General features: G+C 40.8%; 1 protein-coding gene across 3 annotated transcripts in view; it reads right to left on the bottom strand.

Annotated features, from left to right (window-relative positions):
* Positions 1-19,514, bottom strand: part of ANO10 (anoctamin 10) — a 243,810-nt gene that overhangs the window by 207,017 nt on the left and 17,279 nt on the right. For all 3 annotated transcript variants that reach the window (XM_059939267.1, XM_059939266.1, XM_059939265.1), the window contains exons 5-8: positions 9,069-9,188; positions 6,333-6,902; positions 4,874-4,929; positions 2,418-2,492 (exon numbers count right to left, since the gene is read on the bottom strand). In XM_059939267.1, the coding sequence (XP_059795250.1) occupies positions 2,418-2,492; positions 4,874-4,929; positions 6,333-6,902; positions 9,069-9,188 (821 nt within the window). The remainder of the gene's footprint in view (positions 1-2,417; positions 2,493-4,873; positions 4,930-6,332; positions 6,903-9,068; positions 9,189-19,514) is intronic.

Genomic DNA, 19,514 nt, shown 5'->3' with positions numbered 1-19,514 from the left:
GAACCACTACTAACATTCTAAATTTTTTTTTTTAATTAATTTATTTTTTGGCTGCATTGGGTCTTTGTTGCTCTGCGCGGGCTTTCTCTAGCTGCGGCGAGCGGGGGCTACTCTTCATTGCGTTGCGCGGGCTTCTCATTGCAGTGGCTTCTCTTGTTGCGGAGCACGGGCTCTAGGCGCACGGGCTTCAGTAGTTGTGGCTCGCGGGCTCTAGAGCGCAGGCTCAGTAGTTGGGGTGCACGGGCTTAGTTGCTCCACGGCACGTGGGATCTTCCCGGACCAGGGATTGAACCTGTGTCCCCTGCATTGGCAGGTGGATTCCTGACCACTGCACCACCAGGGAAGTCTCCTAAATATTTCTTTATAATCATATGTAAAAATAAAAGTAGAATCATCCTATATATAAACAGCTTTGTAGATTTCTTTTCTCACTTACTATATTGTGAGCACTTTCCCATGTCATGAATAATTCTTTTTTACTTAGCTCATGCACTGTTGTTGAATTTAAGTATTATTCCCAACCCCGACTATTATAAATGCTGCCCCTTACCTACGTACATGAATCTTCACCCCACATCTGATGATTTACTAGGGATGGATTAATGTTCTTGGCAAAGTTGCCCAAGTAGTTCCCAGAGGTACTGTGTCAATTTCCACTTTCCCCAGATAGGTATCAGTGTTTCCATCACAAACCACCTTAGCTGATATTAAAATTCTATGTTTTAAAGAGACTTCCCCCATCCCCCTGTCCCCTGTTAAATAAAGGAGACTCTCTAAATTATAAGAAATGAGGAGTCATACCTCACTAATACAATAATGGTGGGATTGGAAAAGGTATGTACATCTAACCTATCGATTTCAAATGTAGTATTTTCAAAAATAATTTTTTAAATACTAAGAACACAATATTTACTTTTATGCAAGCTCTTAGAACCGTAACTACAAAATCTTTTAACTTTCTCTGTTATACAAATTTTTAAATTCCTTGAAAAATGATCCCAAGCTCTCATATAAAGATTAAGAAGCCTAGGCTTTGAGACTCTGCTCACTAACAATCACAGTATATTAAAACCAGGAAGGAAGAGCCCTTACTGGTAGGTGGCTCAAGTATAAAAAAGAGAAATTAGAAAGCAATAATTTATTATTCACTATTATCATGTGATCCAGAAATGGTAACACAACAAAATATGTCATCTTTCTTAAACATTTCAGAAACAATACAGCAGTGCATAGGATCTGCTGGTCTCTAAAGTTCAACAACTTATTAATTCAAAAATGAAATGTGTGGGACTTCCCTGGTGGTACAGTGGTTAAGAATCCGCCTGCCAATGCAGGGGACACGGATCCCACTTGACACCATCTCCCCTGGTCTGGGAAGATCCCACATGCCGCGGAGCAACTAAGCCCGTGTGCCACAACTGCTGAGCCTGCGCTCTAGAGCCCACGAACCACAGCTGCTGAGCCCATGTACCACAACTACTGAAGCCCAGATGCCTAGAGCCCGTGCTCCACAACAAGAGAAGCCACCGCAATGAGAAGCCCATGCACTGCAATGAAGAGTAGCCCCCACTCGCCGCAACTAGAGAAAGCCTGTGCGCAGCAACGAAAGCCCAACACAGCCAAAAATAAATAAATAAAATAAATAAATTTATTAAAAAAAAAAAAAGAATCCACCTGCCAATGCAGGGGGCATAGGTTTGATCCCTGGGCTAGGAAGATCCCACGTGCCGCAGAGCAACTAAGCCCGAGCGCCACAACTACTGAGCCTGTGCTCTAGAGCCAGCGAGACACAACTACTGAGCTCGTGCACCACAACTACTGAAACCCACGCACTCTAGGGTCCGCGTGTCGCAACTACTGAGCCCACGTGCTGCAACTACTGAAGCCCGCATGCCTAGAGCCTGTGCTCTGCAACGAGAAACCACCGCAATGAGAAGCCCGTGTGCTGCAACGAAGAGTAGCCCCCACTCACCACAAGTAGAGAAAGCCTGCATGCAGCAATGAAGACCCAATGCAGCCAAAAATAATAAAATTAAATTAAATTTAAAAAAAAAAGAAATGTGAAAGAACTATTTAAGGTTATACCATTACTTGAGACACACACAGAAGTTCAATTAATGAACACATTTTGCTGTTAAAATTGCTCTTACAAGCTTTGATATGAACTCTATATTTGATTTTGTGCTCTACATGATTTATTTTGCAAGTTGGTTAGCTTCAACAAATTTCTTTCCAGTTGAGTATAATACACGGTGCAATTGTTAATGGTTGTTTATTTAGAATTGGGCTTAGAAGTACACAAAATTTAATAATTTTATTTATAAAGATAGTAATGGGAAGACAATTACATTACCTGAATATAGGAAACCACATCTAAAACCTAAAAAATTGATACCTTTCTGTTTTTTCACACTCACCTGACGCAAAAGCTTCATATCCCTCAGGACAAAGGCAATGTAGAAGAGTGAGGCAAAGCAATTTAAAAAGTTGAACTGCCAAAAAAAAAAAAGATAGCAATATTTAATATTGCATCACAGTACTTCATTACAACTATAAAAATCGCATTAAAAAACGTAATGAGGGACTTCCGGTCCAGACAAGGTGGCTTGGACGTGTTTCTCCTACTCCCCCTCGCTAAGCACGGCTATGAACTCGAAATATCGCGAGAGGCAACCAAAGGAGAGCTCTGAAAGGTGCTAAGAGGAAGAACAGGTTTGGGACCCCAGGGCTGAAGGAACAACACAGCACCAGCGCATCTTACGTCCCTACTACTTTCTTACAAAAGAGAGTCCAAGGCCCAGCATCTCCCACCCCCAACCTAGTAACCCAGGCAGCAGGGAGGCACATTCCTGCCCACCCCGCTCAGAATAGGAGTCCTGACAACGGGCAAGCCCAGAAGCACTAACAGGGAGACTGACGAGGACCCCCACTAACAAGCTGCGAGGGGATGTGCTCTCCCTCCCTTCCGCCCTGCCACTCCCCTGCCCCACGGAGAGATACCGGGTGGGGTGGCCAGGCAGCACCAGAAGGGAGGGCCCTGCCCCAACAAGCAGTCCAGCCCTGGAAGCCTCTCTGTGCCAAGGGACCTGAGATCCCCACGACCCCCAGAGAGACACCTAGGTAGCCGAGGGGCACTAGCAAGAGAGATCAGCCAGAACAACCAGCCTGGCCCGGGCAGCATCTTTGTCACCATGGGCCTGAGACTGCCCTGCCCAGACACATGGTTCAGGGGTAGGGGTGCGGGGAGTGGGGTGGAGATCCCACCACAACAGGTGCCATTTCTTCAAGTAGTTCCCCTGCTCAAGAGCCTGCCATTGCCCCCAGGACTGATGGGCTTCCTTCCTGCCCCCCAGCCGCACGCTGGCTACTTCCTCCTGTGCGGCATCACTTTCCGAGACAAAAGACTGCTCTGTGCACAGCATGAGCACTTCATTAGTGAGGGAAGGGGGAGTCACTGGAGAAGGGCATATTGTCTGTATTACTGTGTACCACAATGTGGCCACAGGGTAGGGGGAGGTAGGGGTAGGGACGGGGGTGCTGAGTTAGAGTAGAAGTTGAAAAGCAAAAGCTCGGAAGGCTGAGAAACGCTCTCCGCACAAGACTGAAAAGGAAGGGAGAGAGCTAGCACACACAGTGGAGGACGAACACACTCTAAGGGATGAGTCTCTTTACAAGACAGTCACCTGACATTGTATCTGGCACCATCAGAGAATAATCAAGTCTTACAAATAACTAAATTCTTTAAGACAAATGGAGTGTTTTACCTCTAAGGGCAAAAGCTCCATATTGGGATCTTTTTGGATGAAGCTTTTAATGCATTACACGTTCTGCTGCTTGTTTTCTCACACAGAGAACACAGAACGGAACATCCCTGCTGACTCAGCACCAACATTTTGAATATAAATTATTTTACACGGCTAGAGTGAGGCCTTCGGAGCCTTTTTAGATATGGATGGCCGCTTGCCCCTTTTCTCATGTCCAAATTGCTGAAATTGTTGAATTCTCATTACCTATTTATGAGAGGTTTTCCATTTCCTTCCGGGCTCTTGCCTCTATAAATTTACTTCCAGAAACCTAATCACCTTCCTAATGGTGGTTTCTCATCTTTTAAGGATGGAAAAACGAGATAAATAAGCTTCTCAGAATGACTTCTACAGCTGGAACAAAGGCTCTTTCTAAGCGAGGGCCTGGGAGTAAAGTACATGGACGGGGTTAAATCAATTCCAGTGGATAGTTCAGAGGACTCTTGATGCACTCTTCCTTGATTCTCAGCTATGTTACAGACGGCTGAGGTAATCTCCGGATAAACAAGGTGATTTCAGGCGGTACCTCTTTGTTATTTCTAATAATGGTGGGAAGAGGCATAATGTGTGCGCTTTTACACAAACAGCAAGCAGGTTACACAGTGCCTTCCCTCCATCCCTTTCCTCCTACTCTTCGAAACATGCTGGGAACCTCTTGGGACTTTGGAAATTTCTTAGACAAAATTTTTAAAAAATAATAATTTAATGCTCCATCACTAAACAGAAGGTGGATAACTGGAAGGCTTGCTGAAAAATGAAACATTCAAACCCAAGTCACCGAAAGGAAAATAATAGAAACGTGTCTATAAAGTAGTTTTTTTAAATAATTGGAAATTGGCTATAATACTGATTTCTACGTTTAAAGTCTTATACCATGTGCACATTTGTAATAAGACTGTTGAACATTTATGTAAACACACATTAATCAATCCTTGCCTACTTGGACAGAGTATATTAACTACCTGATGCCTTAAATCGGAATCAAGTCTTCATATTTATACTCCTAAATATTAAGTAGTATGTGTTAGTTTCAAAAGTACAATGGACTTGTATATAAAAGATCTACTTACCACTAACACTTTCAGAATTAGGTGATTCTGGTAGGCAGATTCCAATCTGTGATTCTCTAAAATATTAAAAAGGAGAGGTAATGTCTCTCAGGTAAGAAAGCAGAATGGGAGCATTGTCATGAAGTAATGTGAGACTTGTGCTGAGGGCAGAGATGTTCAAAAACAGAGCCTCAGTCAGTAAACGCGCCAGGCTACTGCTCACCACCAAGAACATCAAACAAAAAAGAAACTAAATTTAAGACACAGTTTTCAAGATACTGCAATAGCACCGTGGTCCGAAATTATTTTTTGAATATTACTGCAATAAAGAAATGTAGTAAGTGTTGGCAAATGATCCCACAGTTACCAGAAAAAGACACTGTATCAGCGGTAATAGCAAAACTGAGAGCAATCTCTAAAGAGTAGGGTAATAAATAAAGTTTATAAGGATTATCTTAAAAGGAAACTCAAATTTCCACCCTAAGAAAAGGAGACACTGTGCAGGTCCCAAGACAGCAGGGCAAAAGGACAAAAAAGGAAGATTCTGAACAGAAGTATCACCTTGCACAGAGAGGCAATGTTCGGCTGACCTGGATTTGAACGTCAACTCAGCCACTATCTGACCTTGGGCAAGTCACTTAACCTCCTGACACTCAGCCTCCTTGCCTACAAAACAGGGCTGACACCACCCTCCTCCCAGGGTCACCGTCAGGATTAGACATACTACCAAACCCCAGCATCAGCTCAAGGAAAGCACTCAATAAATGGCAGCTGTCATTATTTGACTAACAAAAAGAATTTAAAATACCTTTCTGGTCCATGAAGTTAAGGCCTAGACTTCTTCCTAGGGATTAATATAACCTATTTATTTGTTTGAATGAATAAATTAATTAATGAGTGAATGGCCCATCAAGACCTTTTCAAAACTACAACCAAGTTCCTCTTTTACTACAGAGACAGACAAGAACACCTGCCTTCACTGAGTTCAATGGCAGGCCCCACACAACTACACAACTGGTTTTCAGATCCCAGACATAGTTCTTTCAGCCAGAGTATTGTGGAGATAATTCAACTGATTTTATCCTTAGCATAAAACACAATACAGTATTAGGAGCACAGGTTGGACCAGCCTGGCTCTACCATTTGCTGCCTAAACTTTGTTAATTCTCAGTATCTTTAGCCATAAAATCGTGAAATAACTTCTATTTCATGGTGTCCTGAGCAGGTGAAAATGAGGAACTATGGATAAAGTGCTTAGCAGGGCACCTTGGACATGGTAACTAACAATAAATGAGAGCCGTGAGAACCGTGACCTGGAGATCATCAGAGCTCCCAGAGCCGATGACTTTTCCTTATGTCTCTAGAATGAGCCCAGAGCAACATCTATCTTCTTTGCAAGGTAGCAGTTACATGAATCCTATGATCGAAGCAATATTTCTTATAGGCAAATAAGACATAAATTCAAAGCACTGAGTCTTACCCCATGAAGTTAAAAACTCGGCAGCATATCGATAGAGGCGGTTCATGATCTCAATCACGATGGCATAGATGATGCTGGGCACATACAACAAGATACTGGTCCACTCGGACCTGCTGTTCTCATGTAGATCCAAGGCCCAGGCCTCCATGTCAAAGTAAATCATCATGACAAACAGAGAGGAATAGAGACAGAGACACACAAACGGCAGGGAGACCAGGTAAATGCGCAACTGTCTCTTGTAGCTGGGGTACAGTGGTTCCTCCCTGCCGGTGACGGAATTGATACCCAGGACCCCGTGATATCCTGGCCGGGGCTCCTCAAACTGTCTCTTCATGACCAGGGTCCCCCACCTGTAGGTCATACTGGCACAGCCGCGCTTCCACACTTCCAGGATCACTGTGGACCAGATCAGGTTGAACGAGGCGAAGACCACATACTTGTCATAGTTTTCCCACACAAACAGGTAGTAAGGTAGCCCAAGGACCGCCACAGGGATTAAGGCAAAAGTGAAATATTCCAAAAATCCAAAGTAAAGAGCGATTGTTTCTCCAAAGTAGCCACGAATACTATCTACAACGAAAGGAAAAAAAGGACCTTAAGTCCCGACTGGCAAAGACTTGATTTTTTAAAAAAATCATTTCAAGTAAGCTTATTCACTTTTTTACTTAAGTGGGGATCATTTAAAACCCTTATTTCCCAATCGGTGTGTGATGGTACATCCATCCTCCATGAAGTACAAAGACCTCGCTTGTCTCTATAGCAATAAGCCTGACACTTCCCCCAGCTCAGGGCTCAGGCCACATCTGCTGGGGCTGCTTCGGGCCTGCTTCTCTTCACCTTCTCATCTGGTGGATGCCTTCTTCACAAGGAAGAACTCACCTCGGGCTCATCCTCAATCTCCAAGGTCCTAGTTTAAATTCAGCCGTGGCCAATGAACCATCTTAATTTGGGGGTTTACTTTATGCTCCCCACTTTTCTCTCCCTTTAATACTAGAGTTATAGAGGTTATTGTCAAAGAAGACTCCTCCTCCACAGTATCCTGCTCCCCCCTACTCAACGCTGTAAACTTTCATCAATATGTCACGGCAAACTTTTCAATACCCTGAAGAAAAATTATGCAAAAGCATAAAACAATATTCTACACATTAACTGTTAGAATACATGGAATACATTTATCTATACTTTCATGTAGATAAATGCACTGGACAGAAGAAGGGCCAAGCAACATCGGCTAGCTAACCCAAAAGAGGTCATGAACACTGTGTCCTTTGCCGGCCACATCTACATGGGTGACTGCCTAGATTGTAAAAGCATCTTGCACTGAGACCAAGGTGGGATGCAGTGGGTGAGGGAGGTATAATAGTTAGAGTTAGTATTTCTTGGTTAATTACATGAAGTTAAAACATTGTGTTTTTTTCTTTTTTTTTTTTTTAAGATAATGTGTCAGATCAGTCTATGTGGATGGTTTAGAGTAAACAGGGATACTATTTTCCCCTATCCTTAATTCTTCTACTAACTCAGAAGCACGTTCAAACAGTGGGTATGATGAGTAACCTCAAATCAGAATCAGGTTAAAAGATAAAAAAAAAAAAAAAAAAAAAAAAAAAAGCCACTCATGGTCCTGGGCTCCAAATCAGACCACCTCTCTCTTTTGACCTCAGGGAGAAGTTCAAAATTTTCCTGAGCCCCAGCTACTATCTTCAGTCCCAGCACTCCTAGAGGCCTCTAAGCCACTACCACACCCATGCTCAGCCTTCACCATCAACTCACTTTTTCCCCCTCACTTTCTAAGAAGTAGCTACTGGATACGGTCACTCACAAGACCTAGAGGCAATATTTAAATTTACTGCCACCTAAATGCTAAACAAGGTGAAAAAATGTCCTAAGCGTAACATAAAATGACTATTACATCACCTGGAACTATCAAAAACAAACATTTTTCCTTTCAAAGAATACAAGAAAAAATTCAAAATGCAATTTCAAAATTTGACCTTAAAAATGATTTATGTTCACTGTTACAATATTATAATAATTGTTTTCAGAAATGGCAATTAGAAAGAAAATTTGAGAGGAATTCCTTTAAACAAAGTCAAAAAGGCAATGTCCTTTAAAGAAAAACTGATAGTAAAGCTTATGGTGAAAACTACCATCTTAAATATAATCCTTATGCTTAAAAGACATAACTGAACCAAAAAAACTTGAACATCCATATTGACAGAAGTTTACACAGAGTAATGCTCAACACACACCGAATAAATTAATGGTTATTCTTCTGTCTTCAGAGAAAATGGACAGTTCCAGTAATGCACACCAAGATCCTTATACACTACCTCAAAAGATGTTTAGGCCTGCTAGTCTGCCACTAAGAATGAGCGCAGCTTGGCCCACTGATTAGCTCTAAAGAAACAGAAATTTTCAAACACAAAATATTCACGGTCAAACTAGATTCTTATAAAGTATGTTCTACAACAAATCTGACACATACTCATGAAGGCCACTCTGGGTTGCCTGTATCGTTGGTGAAATTCAGTAACAGCCTGTAATTCCATTCATCTAAAATGGTATCAGAAATAAAATAAACAAATAGGTCATGTAACCCCTCTATCCTCCTCACCAATTTTTTGCCCACATGCAGCTGGTGAGCCCTACCCAGCACAGCGTTAAGTATCTACCCAAGAGGGAAACCACCACTGCTGCGTCTTCCTCTTCTCTAAGAGAGCAGGCGCTGACACATACCTATGGGCTGATACTTTAAGGTAAACCGAGTATACCAGGTGTCCTCCAGCTTCTTCAGGGCTTCATTGTCATGCAGTGGAAACACCTGAATCACGATGCCAGATGTCAGCAGCCTCCTCACTGCGGAAGGAACACATGAGACGGGTTTGAGATTGCTCATGATACGCTTCATCAAATGCTACCCAAACTCTCCAGGAAGAGAGAAGGTCTACACAGAGATCAACGCTATCCTGCCTGCTCCCAAGGTGTGTATTCTTCTGTTCTTCAGAATGTAAATATCTTTACTATTTCCTTTGGCTATGAAAGCAATACAAGTCGATGTAAAATTTTAAACCTTACAGAAAGGCACAGGTTAGAATTTAGAGAGGCCCCTTGTCATTCTCTCCCTTCCACAAAAACATAACCACTGTAAATAGCAATTCAGTGTATAAGCAGACTTCAAAATATACATCCATAAATATTTATTTTAGAAACAAAAGGGATCATTCTCTACACATCATTCTGTAATCTTCTCATGTAGTAGTAGTATATGATGAATATTTTTCAATGACAATATAAATAGAACATGAATGACCTTTTTCACGGCGTCATAATATTCCCTTGTATGAAGTGCTATAATTTAACTAATCCTCTATTGAAAAATACTTGTTTCCTTTTTTCACTATTATAAATAATGTTAAAATTCTTATACATATAACTTTCCCCACCTGTCTACTATTTCCTTGGTACATACACTTAGAAGTAGAATTGCTAGCTCTAAGAGCAGAGCATATGTATCTTAAACTTGGACACATATTACAAAACAGCCTCTAGAAAAAATTTTACCAATCTGTCCTCTCACTACAGTGAAGGTAAGAGAATGTTCAGTTCCTTTCGTTGTTACTGATCCTGAGTACTTTCAAAATCATTTTTACCTTTTCTAATCTGCTAACAAAGGCTTACATTCACAAACAGCAAATATCAAAATAAAAAAAGACTTCCTGCTTCAGCAATCGTCTGGTATGATTTTAACACTTGTGCACATACCTGGGAGATGAGACAGGCTAGGACCTCGGACCCTTTACAAGAGTGTTTGCACCTGGACAAATGTCTCCTCCAGCAACAGAATATGAAGAAATTATAAGGGACTAAAAACTACCTTATGCAGGCCAAGCGCAGTTGGGGCAAATTATGAAAAATAAGATTCAAAAAGGCCACAGACCAACTGCCACTTCTGAGGAGCTGGGAGCAAAAGCAGAGTACTGCACGTGCCCCCTGCACAGAGCACCACCAAGCGGCTGGGCAGACAACCTAAGCCGCCCCTCCAGCCTGACCCACCAATCCGCCCCCAGCCTCACCCTATTTAAGGGACCACCTTGTACCTCCCCCAACCCCCGCCCCACAGGAACAAGCAAGGGCACCTGTTACTCTTTTTAGTTCCCTTGTGCTGCAGCATCAGTACCAATAAAGCCTTCCCTGAATTTCAGCTGGCCTCTTCACAATTTCTATTGATTGAAGGGTCCAAGGTTGGTTACAGAGAGACAAACAAACTTAACCAAAGACAATATCCCCTAGTGATAATAAATGAAAACGGGGCATTCTCTCATCCATAATTATTCAGAATGACTCACTGGGTAGACAGGTCTTCAGGTCTTTAAGAGGAAATGTGCTCAGTTCATGGAGAACTCAAATGCATGCCCTGTGCCATACGTGGGGAGATGCAGCACTTTCCACGCAAGTTCCTAGCAGCTGTTTTAATCAGCTCATCTCTTCTGAGGGCTGCCTTCCTTATCTCCTATCTACCTTGTTCCCAAAGACAAGTGATGCGCATATCGGGCAGTAGGCCCTTCAATGAGGACGGCAAATAAATATCTGCAGCGTGGAAGAGAAACATGATTTAAGTATCTGATGTGCAACTACTGCATATAACAAAGAGAGATGGTATTCTCAGGACAGATGCCCTATTATAAAATCTTCAGAGTAATTTAAAAGAAAACCTAACTTCTTAGAAATGAAAAAAGGATAATAAAGAGGAGATATCTGATACTAACAGTAGGAAAAAATATCAATATTATCACTAGGGGATATTGTCTTTCGTTAAATGTGTTCATCTCTCTCAGATATGTGCACAAGTGTTAAAATCATACCAAACGACTGCTGAAAGCAGGAAGTTTTTTCTGATTTTGATATTTGCTGTTTGTGAATGTAGGTCTCTCTTATCAGATTAGAAAAGATAAAACTGATTTTGAAAATACTCAGGAAAAAGTATGGATCTCAAAAAAAAAAAGGATTCTTAATAGATGGTTCTTCTTACAACTATATCTCATGCATAAGTTATACAGAGGAAAAAAGTCTTAAAAAGCTAGGGTTGTGATAAAATCCCCCTTCTCAATAACTGAAAAAGGTATATACTCAAAATATCAACAACTAGGGTAAAAAGGTGTATGGTTTAAGTTATATCAGCCTCTGGTGCTGTCAAGTCCATTTTTAATATATTTTTTAACATCTTTATTGGAGTATAATTGCTTTACAATGTTGTGTTAGTTTCTGCTGTATAACAAAGTGAATCAGCTATACGCGTACATATATCCCCATATCCCCTCCCTCTTGCATCTCCCTCCCACCCTCCCTATCCCACCCGTCTAGGTGGTCACAAAGCACTGAGCTGATCTCCCTGTGCCATGCAGCTGCTTCCCACTAGCTATCTATTTTACCTTTGGTAGTGTATATATGTCCATGCCACTCTCTCACTTCGCCCCAGCTTACCCTTCCCCCTCCCTGTGTCCTCAAGTCCATTGTCTGTGTCTGTGTCTTTATTCCTGTCCTGCCCCTAGGTTCATCAGAACCATTTTTTTTTTAGATTCCATATATGTGTTAGCATACGGTATTTGTTCTTCTCTTTCTGACTTATCTCACTCTGTATGACAGACTCTAGGTCCATCCACCTCACTACAAATAACTTAATTTAGTTTCTTTTTATGGCTGAGTAATATTCCATTGTACATATGTGCCACATCTTCTTTATCCATTCATCTGTCAATGGACACTTAGGTTGCTTCCGTGTCCTGGCTATTGTAAATAGTGCTGCAATGAACACTATGGTACATGACTTATTCTAAAGTATTTCACTGGGTTTTTTTGCAGCTAACATGAGTGAAAGTCAATCACCCACACTGGTTCTGATTCTTAGCTCTTATTTAGGGATGCAGAGCTGTACCTTATTCTTCTATTACTATCTTTTCCAACTACTGTATCAAGTTTTTGAACTTTGAACTGACTTATAACATCTAAATTATTATTTTACGATTTCTAAGCTCTTTTTAAAGAAATGACTCCATTCTGCTATAGAAAACTTTCCAGACAAGCATAAAAAGCCACTTGTATACCTCTAAAAATAAGGCTGAAAACTGAGGGAATCAGAAAGAATATAAAACCGCAAGTCCTAAATTACTGGGCTTCTCTTCACCATCAATGCCAAAAGCATGGTTCTGGTTTCAGCTTCTAAAAATAAAGGTTTTTTGTTTTTTTTTTCCAATCCGTCGACTTTCTCATGTCAGTGAAGCATGTAATTAACCTGAGCCTTACCTTCAAAGGAAAAATTTGATGCTGTGCAGGCCTATTTAAAGAAAGGAACGATTCAAACCAAGATTCCTTCCTTTAAGAATGCTGAATGATCTGCTGTCAAGAACTAGGGTTATAACTATTACAGCCATTTAATAATTAGCGAAACTAACCAAAATCTAATTTAAGGGAGACTGTGAGTAGCCTGGCTTATGGTAGGACCCTCTAAATTAAATAATGCAATAACAATACTAACACAGTCTGTTTAACATGACGTAAAAGTAAAAGCAGAAATCCCTCCCACAACTCCTTCCGGCGTTTCTGTGCAGCAGGGAGGGGCGGGTCATGCTGCCTCCACTCCAGCAGAGGGGTGATCAGCGCCGACCGGGAGCGGAGGCCACACAGTGAAGACAGAGTCCCTCTGCCCCTGCAGCCGCTGCTGTGCCCAGCACCCCGCCCAGGGCCCGCCTGCATCTAGCTCTCAGCTGTGAACAGACCAATCCTGTCTTAAAGAGGAAAACACTGCTTCTCAGGGATACCTGTGTTTTCAAAATACATTTTCATATTCCTGCATTGTTTTCAACCCTGCTTAACATAAAGACTGCAAGTATGTACGTGGCAAAACACAGTGTGTGTGGAGATACACAGATATAGTTATATAGATATATGGTGCTGTACCCGGCCCTAGACACGTACACACACACACATACATCAATGGTTTCACTGTCTTATACACAAGCCTGCTACATGATATTTACTTGACATCCACTCTATTATTCTCATAAGGTCAATAAATAATTTTAGAAGACAGATTATATCTGACCACTCTAAAAATCTAACCATTTGTATATAGAAGATATTCAGAAGTAGTTACTGTAATGTTCTAAAAGAGTAGCAATATAATATCAAAGACCTACCACGAGATTGCCATATCCCATCAATCAAAACATCAGAATCATCTGATAGACACTTTGAGACAGAGCTTTTACCTAAGCTAAATAATATCCCTTAGGATAAAGTTAATATATAAGAAATTCTCTGCTCCCTCAACTCCTCTTTCTAAAGAAAATCTTTCGTTAGGTTATTTGCATGACTATTAACTATTAGGAATCAACAGGCAAAGGCAGTCTGAGGTTATGAAGAGATCATAGCTCACACAGAAAACTGGAAAGGAGATGCCCCTCAAGATGACCGCTGATGACTAAGACACATGTATAACCAATTCCTAGTTCTCCACGTGTTTGCTATTTGATGGAAGAGGGGAGCTCTGAAGTGCGGAGCTCACAGCACCGTCAACTGCCCCTAGCTCATGTTTACAACCACGCAAGTTGCTCTCTACTTAATGAAAGCTTTCCATCAAAACACAACATTATGACAAATAAAACTATAATCATTGTGTGTAAAATTAACTTAAACCTAAGATAAAGGAGAGTGTCTCTCATGAAAGCCCTGGCCAGCTCCATTTCTATGGATTAACTTCATGAAAATCTAGGATTTTAAGTTACTCTAAGTTCCATTCATTCGAAAATTTGCACGCTGAAAATAGTTCACACTTTCTGCGTATACCATTCCTTCTTCAACCAAATATTATGATCACACTTTCAAAGACACAGAGGAAGAGAATAATGCAGAATTTCAAAATCCAGACTTCTACAACTTTAATTTGATTCTTATCTCAGATGGCATACAAAATTTCAAACGATCCCGACTGAGATGATTTTATTGTTTTCATATTTATTGCAAAAAAGAAAGAGAGAAGAAGGAAGGGAGGGAGGAGGGATCCTTGATTACAAAAGCCTCATCTTGCCCACAAGAAAGTTATTTCTATTACGGCTTCAGGACACCAGACTGGCTACCTACACACCCAAGAGAAATCCATTTACATATTTTCGGCAAGGTTTTCGTTCAGTGAAAATGTCTGTCTTTGAAGCAACTGGGAGCACTTGGGAAATTGCTGCTCCTGAGTCCCATCTGATGAAAGCGTACACTCACTCTTTAACAGGCGGAAGCAGTGATTTCCACGTGATGGTCTGATTAATGTGATGAACAAGAAGAAACAAGATGCTCACGTTAACACCTAGGACAGTGCCTTAGTCGGCTTAGTCTTTTAATTGATACACGGCCCAGCTGTGCCTGAAAACATGCCCTCCCACCATGAGACTAAAAAAAGATTTGAAATTTTGGAATGGCACCAAACAATGGCCTAAAAACAGAATGTGTAACTCCTGGTAACAAATGGTGGCAGAAAGACACCCCTGCCCTGTTCCTGTTCATGACGCCAAATTGAAAACAACAAAGTAAACAAGAAGCATAAAAGGAAACCCCACCTTTGATGACAGTAGAACAAAAGAAAACAAAACAAACTATAAACTGAAATCACAAACTTTGAAAAGTGGCCTTAAAAGTCAGCCCAGGGTAAGCTAAGAACACCCGTGCCCCTGCAAACCAGGGCCAGCAGGCAGAGGGCAGGGTTCTCCTGGACACTGAGGGGTGGGAAACCACTGTCCCCTTGCCCAGAATGAAGGCAAAGGGGACGCCTGGCAGACCCCTGAAGTGTGTCTGCTCCCTGCTGGGCACCACAGCCAGACAAGAGACACGAGGCTGGAGGAAGGAAAGCGGGGGTCTGCCGTCTTGGGAAAAGAGCTGCCTGCTGGAACCCAGGGATGGAGGTGAGCAGCTCAGGAGCTGTGGGTCTTGGGTGGCCAAAGACAGACCTAAAGGCCAAACCCAGCAAAAACTCCTGATAAGAAACAGGGCTCCATGGAGGCTCTAAGATGACTCAAGGAGAGCACACTGCCAGGCAAAATCCAACCTCCTGACCACCACAGTTCCCGACTGGAGGCCCCCAACATCCCCTCTCCCCAACACACATACTTCCTCCCAAAATAGCTGGTCTGAAAAAAACAGGGACTCATTAAAAAATAAGTAAACACCACAAAGAAACTGGCATAGAACTATGCAAGAATACAAGGGAAAAAAGGAAGACCATTAAAAAAAAAGGCAGAGAGGAAACACAGCAAAAAAAATTACAGCATAAAGCAATGAAAAATTATGGAATTCTTCAAGGAATTAAAGAAATTAAAGCAAGCCACATCTCTGAAATTAAAACTAGAGGAAGACCTATCAGAGCTGAAGGTGGGAGCTTAGAAAAGCGAAGTAAGAGAAAAATAAAACTACTATAGATACAAAGTCAATAAAAGCTACTGAAAAAGGAAAAACTGAAAAAATAAAGCCAGAAAATGGTGAAGAAGACTAAGAAAATTACATAAAAACTTTAAAATATTTCAGAGAATATGTAAGATTCACATTTATATAATTGGCATATTTAAAGACAAGAAGAGAGAAAACACAGCCAAAGAAATCTTCAAAGGTAACTGAAGAAAATGTTTCTGAAATCACGGTAATCTTTAATCCACAAATTGAGAGAACATATGTCCAAAAAAAACCTGCTACAGAATAATTAATATCAAGACAAATGCAGACAAACAGGAATGATGAGTACCTGCACTCAGATTTCCAGACACCTCCTAAAAGCCATACGGGTCAACAAGGAAAGCAAGCAAAAGCATCGATAATACATGTCTACAGTATAACTCAGACACAGGGGAGACTACAAAATGCAGTTTACATATAAGTCAGGCAGTAAAGAACCGACACACTCTCAGTTCCCGAGTGTATGTGGGACATTTTCCAAGATAGACCGTATGTTAGGTCATAAATTAAGCCTCACAGATTTAAAAAGATATAAATCATAAAAAGTATCCTCTGACCACAACGGGATGAAGTTAGAAATCAATAACAGAAGGAAAACTGGGGAATTCACAAATGTGTGGAAATTAAACAACACATTCTTAAACAACCAGTGGGTCAAGGAAGAAATCACAGAGGAAATTAGAAAATACTTAGAAATGAATGAAAACAAAACACAGCATACCAAAACTTATGGGACACAGAGAAAGCAAGGCTAAGGGGGGAATTTATAGCTATACATGCTTATATTTAAAAATGAGAAAGACCTCAAATAACAACCTAACTTTACTATTAAGGAACTAGAAAAAGAAGAACAATCTAAACCCAAAGCTAGCAGAAGGAAGAAAATAAAAATGATTGGAGCAGATATAAACAAAACAGAGAATAGAAAGATAATAGAGAAAATTAAATAAAACAATAGTTGGTTCTTTGAAAAGATCAACAAAATTGACAAATCTGGGGGCTTCCCTGGTGGCACAGTGGTTAAGAATCCATGTGCCAATGCAGGGGACACGGGGGGGTTCAATCCCTGGCCTGGGAAAGTCCCACATGCTGTGGAGTAGCTGGGTCCATGCGCCACAACTACTGAGCCTGCACTCTGGAGCCCATGAGCCACAGCTGCTGAGCCCGCTCACCACAACTGCTGAAGCCCACATGCCTGGAGCCCGAGCTCTGCAGCAGAAGAGGCTGTGACAATGATAGGCCCGCGCACCACAGCGGGGAGTAGCCCACGCTCGCCGCAACTAGAGAAAGCCCACGCACAGCAACAAAGACCCAACACAGCCAAAAAAAAAAAAAAATTGACAAATCTTTAACTAGATGAACTGAGAAAAAAAGAAGACATAAATTACTATGATCAGAAATGAAAATGGGGACATTACTACTGATTCTAAAGAAATAAAAAGGATTGTAAGCGTGTACTATGAACACTTGTATACCAACAAACTGGATAGCCTAGATGAAATGGACAAATTCCTAGAAACACAAAACCTACCAAGACTAAATCAGGAAGGGAGAGAAAATGTGAATAGAACAGCCCTACAAGTATTAAGGCGATTGAATCAGTAACTAAAAATCTCCTAACAAAGAGAAACCCTGAACCTGATACCTTCGCTGGTGAATTTTACCAATATTTAAAGGAAAACTAATACCAATTCTTCTCAAACTTTCCCCAAAAATTTAAGAGGAAGGAACACTATTAATTCACTCTATGAGGCCAGCATCACCCTGATACAAAGTCAGACAAAAGCACTACAAGAAGGGAAAACTACAGACCAATATCCCTCATGAACACTGATGGAAAAATACTCAATGCTAGCAAACTCAATTCAGCAGCATGTTAAAAGAATTATACACCATGACAAGTGCGATTTATTTCTAGAATGCAAGGATGGTTCAACATACTAAAAACCATCTGTGTAATATACCACATTAACAGAATGAAGGGGGGAAAAACCCACATGATCATTTCAATTGATGCAGAAAAAGCATCTAACAAAGTCCAACACTCTTTCATGAGTAAAAAACACTCAATAAATGAGGTATAGAGGGAAACTACCTCAACATAATAAAATCCATCTATGAAAAGCCCACAGCAAACATCATGTTGAATGATGGAAGAATGAAAGCTTTTCTCTAAGATCAGAAATAAGACAGAGACGCCCACTGTCATCTCTTCTATTCAACATACTATTGGAAGTTCTAGCCTGAGCAATTAGGCAAGAAAAAGAAACAAAAAGCATCCAAACTGTAAAGGAAGAAGTAAAATTATCCCTGTTCACAGATGATATCATCTTATATGTAGAAAACCCTAAAATTTCCACAGAAATACTGTCAAAGCTAATAAATGAAGTCAGCAAAGTAGCAGGATACAAAGTCAACACAGAAAAAATCAGTTGCATCTCTATACACTAACAATGAACTATCTGGAAAGGTAATTATGAAAAAAATTCCATTTCTAATAGCATCATAAAGAATAAAATACTTAGGAATTAACTATGGAGGTAAAAGACTTGTACAATAAAAACTATAAAACAATGCTAAATGAAACTAAAGAAAACATAAAGAAATTGAAACACATCCCACATTCATGGGACTTAATCTTGTTAAGATGTCAATACTATCCAAAGCAATCTACGGATTCAATGCAATCCCTATCAAAATCCCAATGATGTCTTTTGCAAAAATAGAAAAACCCATCCTAAAATTCATATGGAATTTCATGGAACCTCAAATAGCCAAAACAATCTCCAAAAAGAAACACAAAACTTCCTGATTTCAAAACTTAGGCGAGAAGGGACAATGATTGTTTAATGGGTACAGAGTTTCAGTTTTACAAGATGGAGAGAGCTATGGAGATGGATGGTGATGATGGTTGTAAAACTTTATGAATGTATTTAATACCACTGAACTGTACACTTAAAAATCATATATAGGGACTTCCCTGGTAGTGCAGTGGTTAAGAATCTGCCTGCCAATGCAGGGGACACGGGTTTGAGCCCTGGTCTGGGAAGATCCCACATGCCACGGAGCAACTAAGCTTGTGCACCACAACTACTGAGCCTGCGCTCTAGAGCCCAGGAGCCACAACTACTGAGCCCGTGTGCCACAACTACTGAAGCCCGCGTGCCTAGAGCCCATGCTCCGCAACAAAAGAAGCCACCACAATGAGAAGCCTGCACACCGCAATGAAGAGTAGCCCCCGCTCACCGCAACTAGAGAAAGCCCACGTGCAGCAACAAAGACCCAACGCAGCCATAAATAAATAAATAAATAAATTTATTTTAAAAAATCATATATAACATATGTTATATGTACTTCATCACAATAGAAAAAAAGAGAGACTTAAGAGATATAATAACCAAACAAAATGGGTGATCTATGATTGGATCTTGGTTTCAACAGACCAGATCTAAAATATATTTGGTGACAAGTGAGAAAATTTGAATATGGACTGACTCTTGGGCATCCATCCTCCTGGATGACACTGACTATTTGAAGGAAACCAGACTAGGGGACACAGAAACTTCTATGTTTAAAGAATATTTCAGGCAGCAAAAATGCTCTGGGCCTTGTCATTATCTGGGTTTGAGGCAAATTTGGAATTACACATTGTAGTAAATACTTTCAGTCTGCAAACCAGTATTTTCGTTCAAA

Source organism: Balaenoptera ricei, chromosome 11, assembly GCF_028023285.1.
Source record: "Balaenoptera ricei isolate mBalRic1 chromosome 11, mBalRic1.hap2, whole genome shotgun sequence".
Taxonomy (NCBI): Eukaryota; Metazoa; Chordata; class Mammalia; order Artiodactyla; family Balaenopteridae; genus Balaenoptera; species Balaenoptera ricei.
Note: the sequence above shows the minus strand (reverse complement) of the source record. Positions and strands in the feature narration are given on the sequence as shown.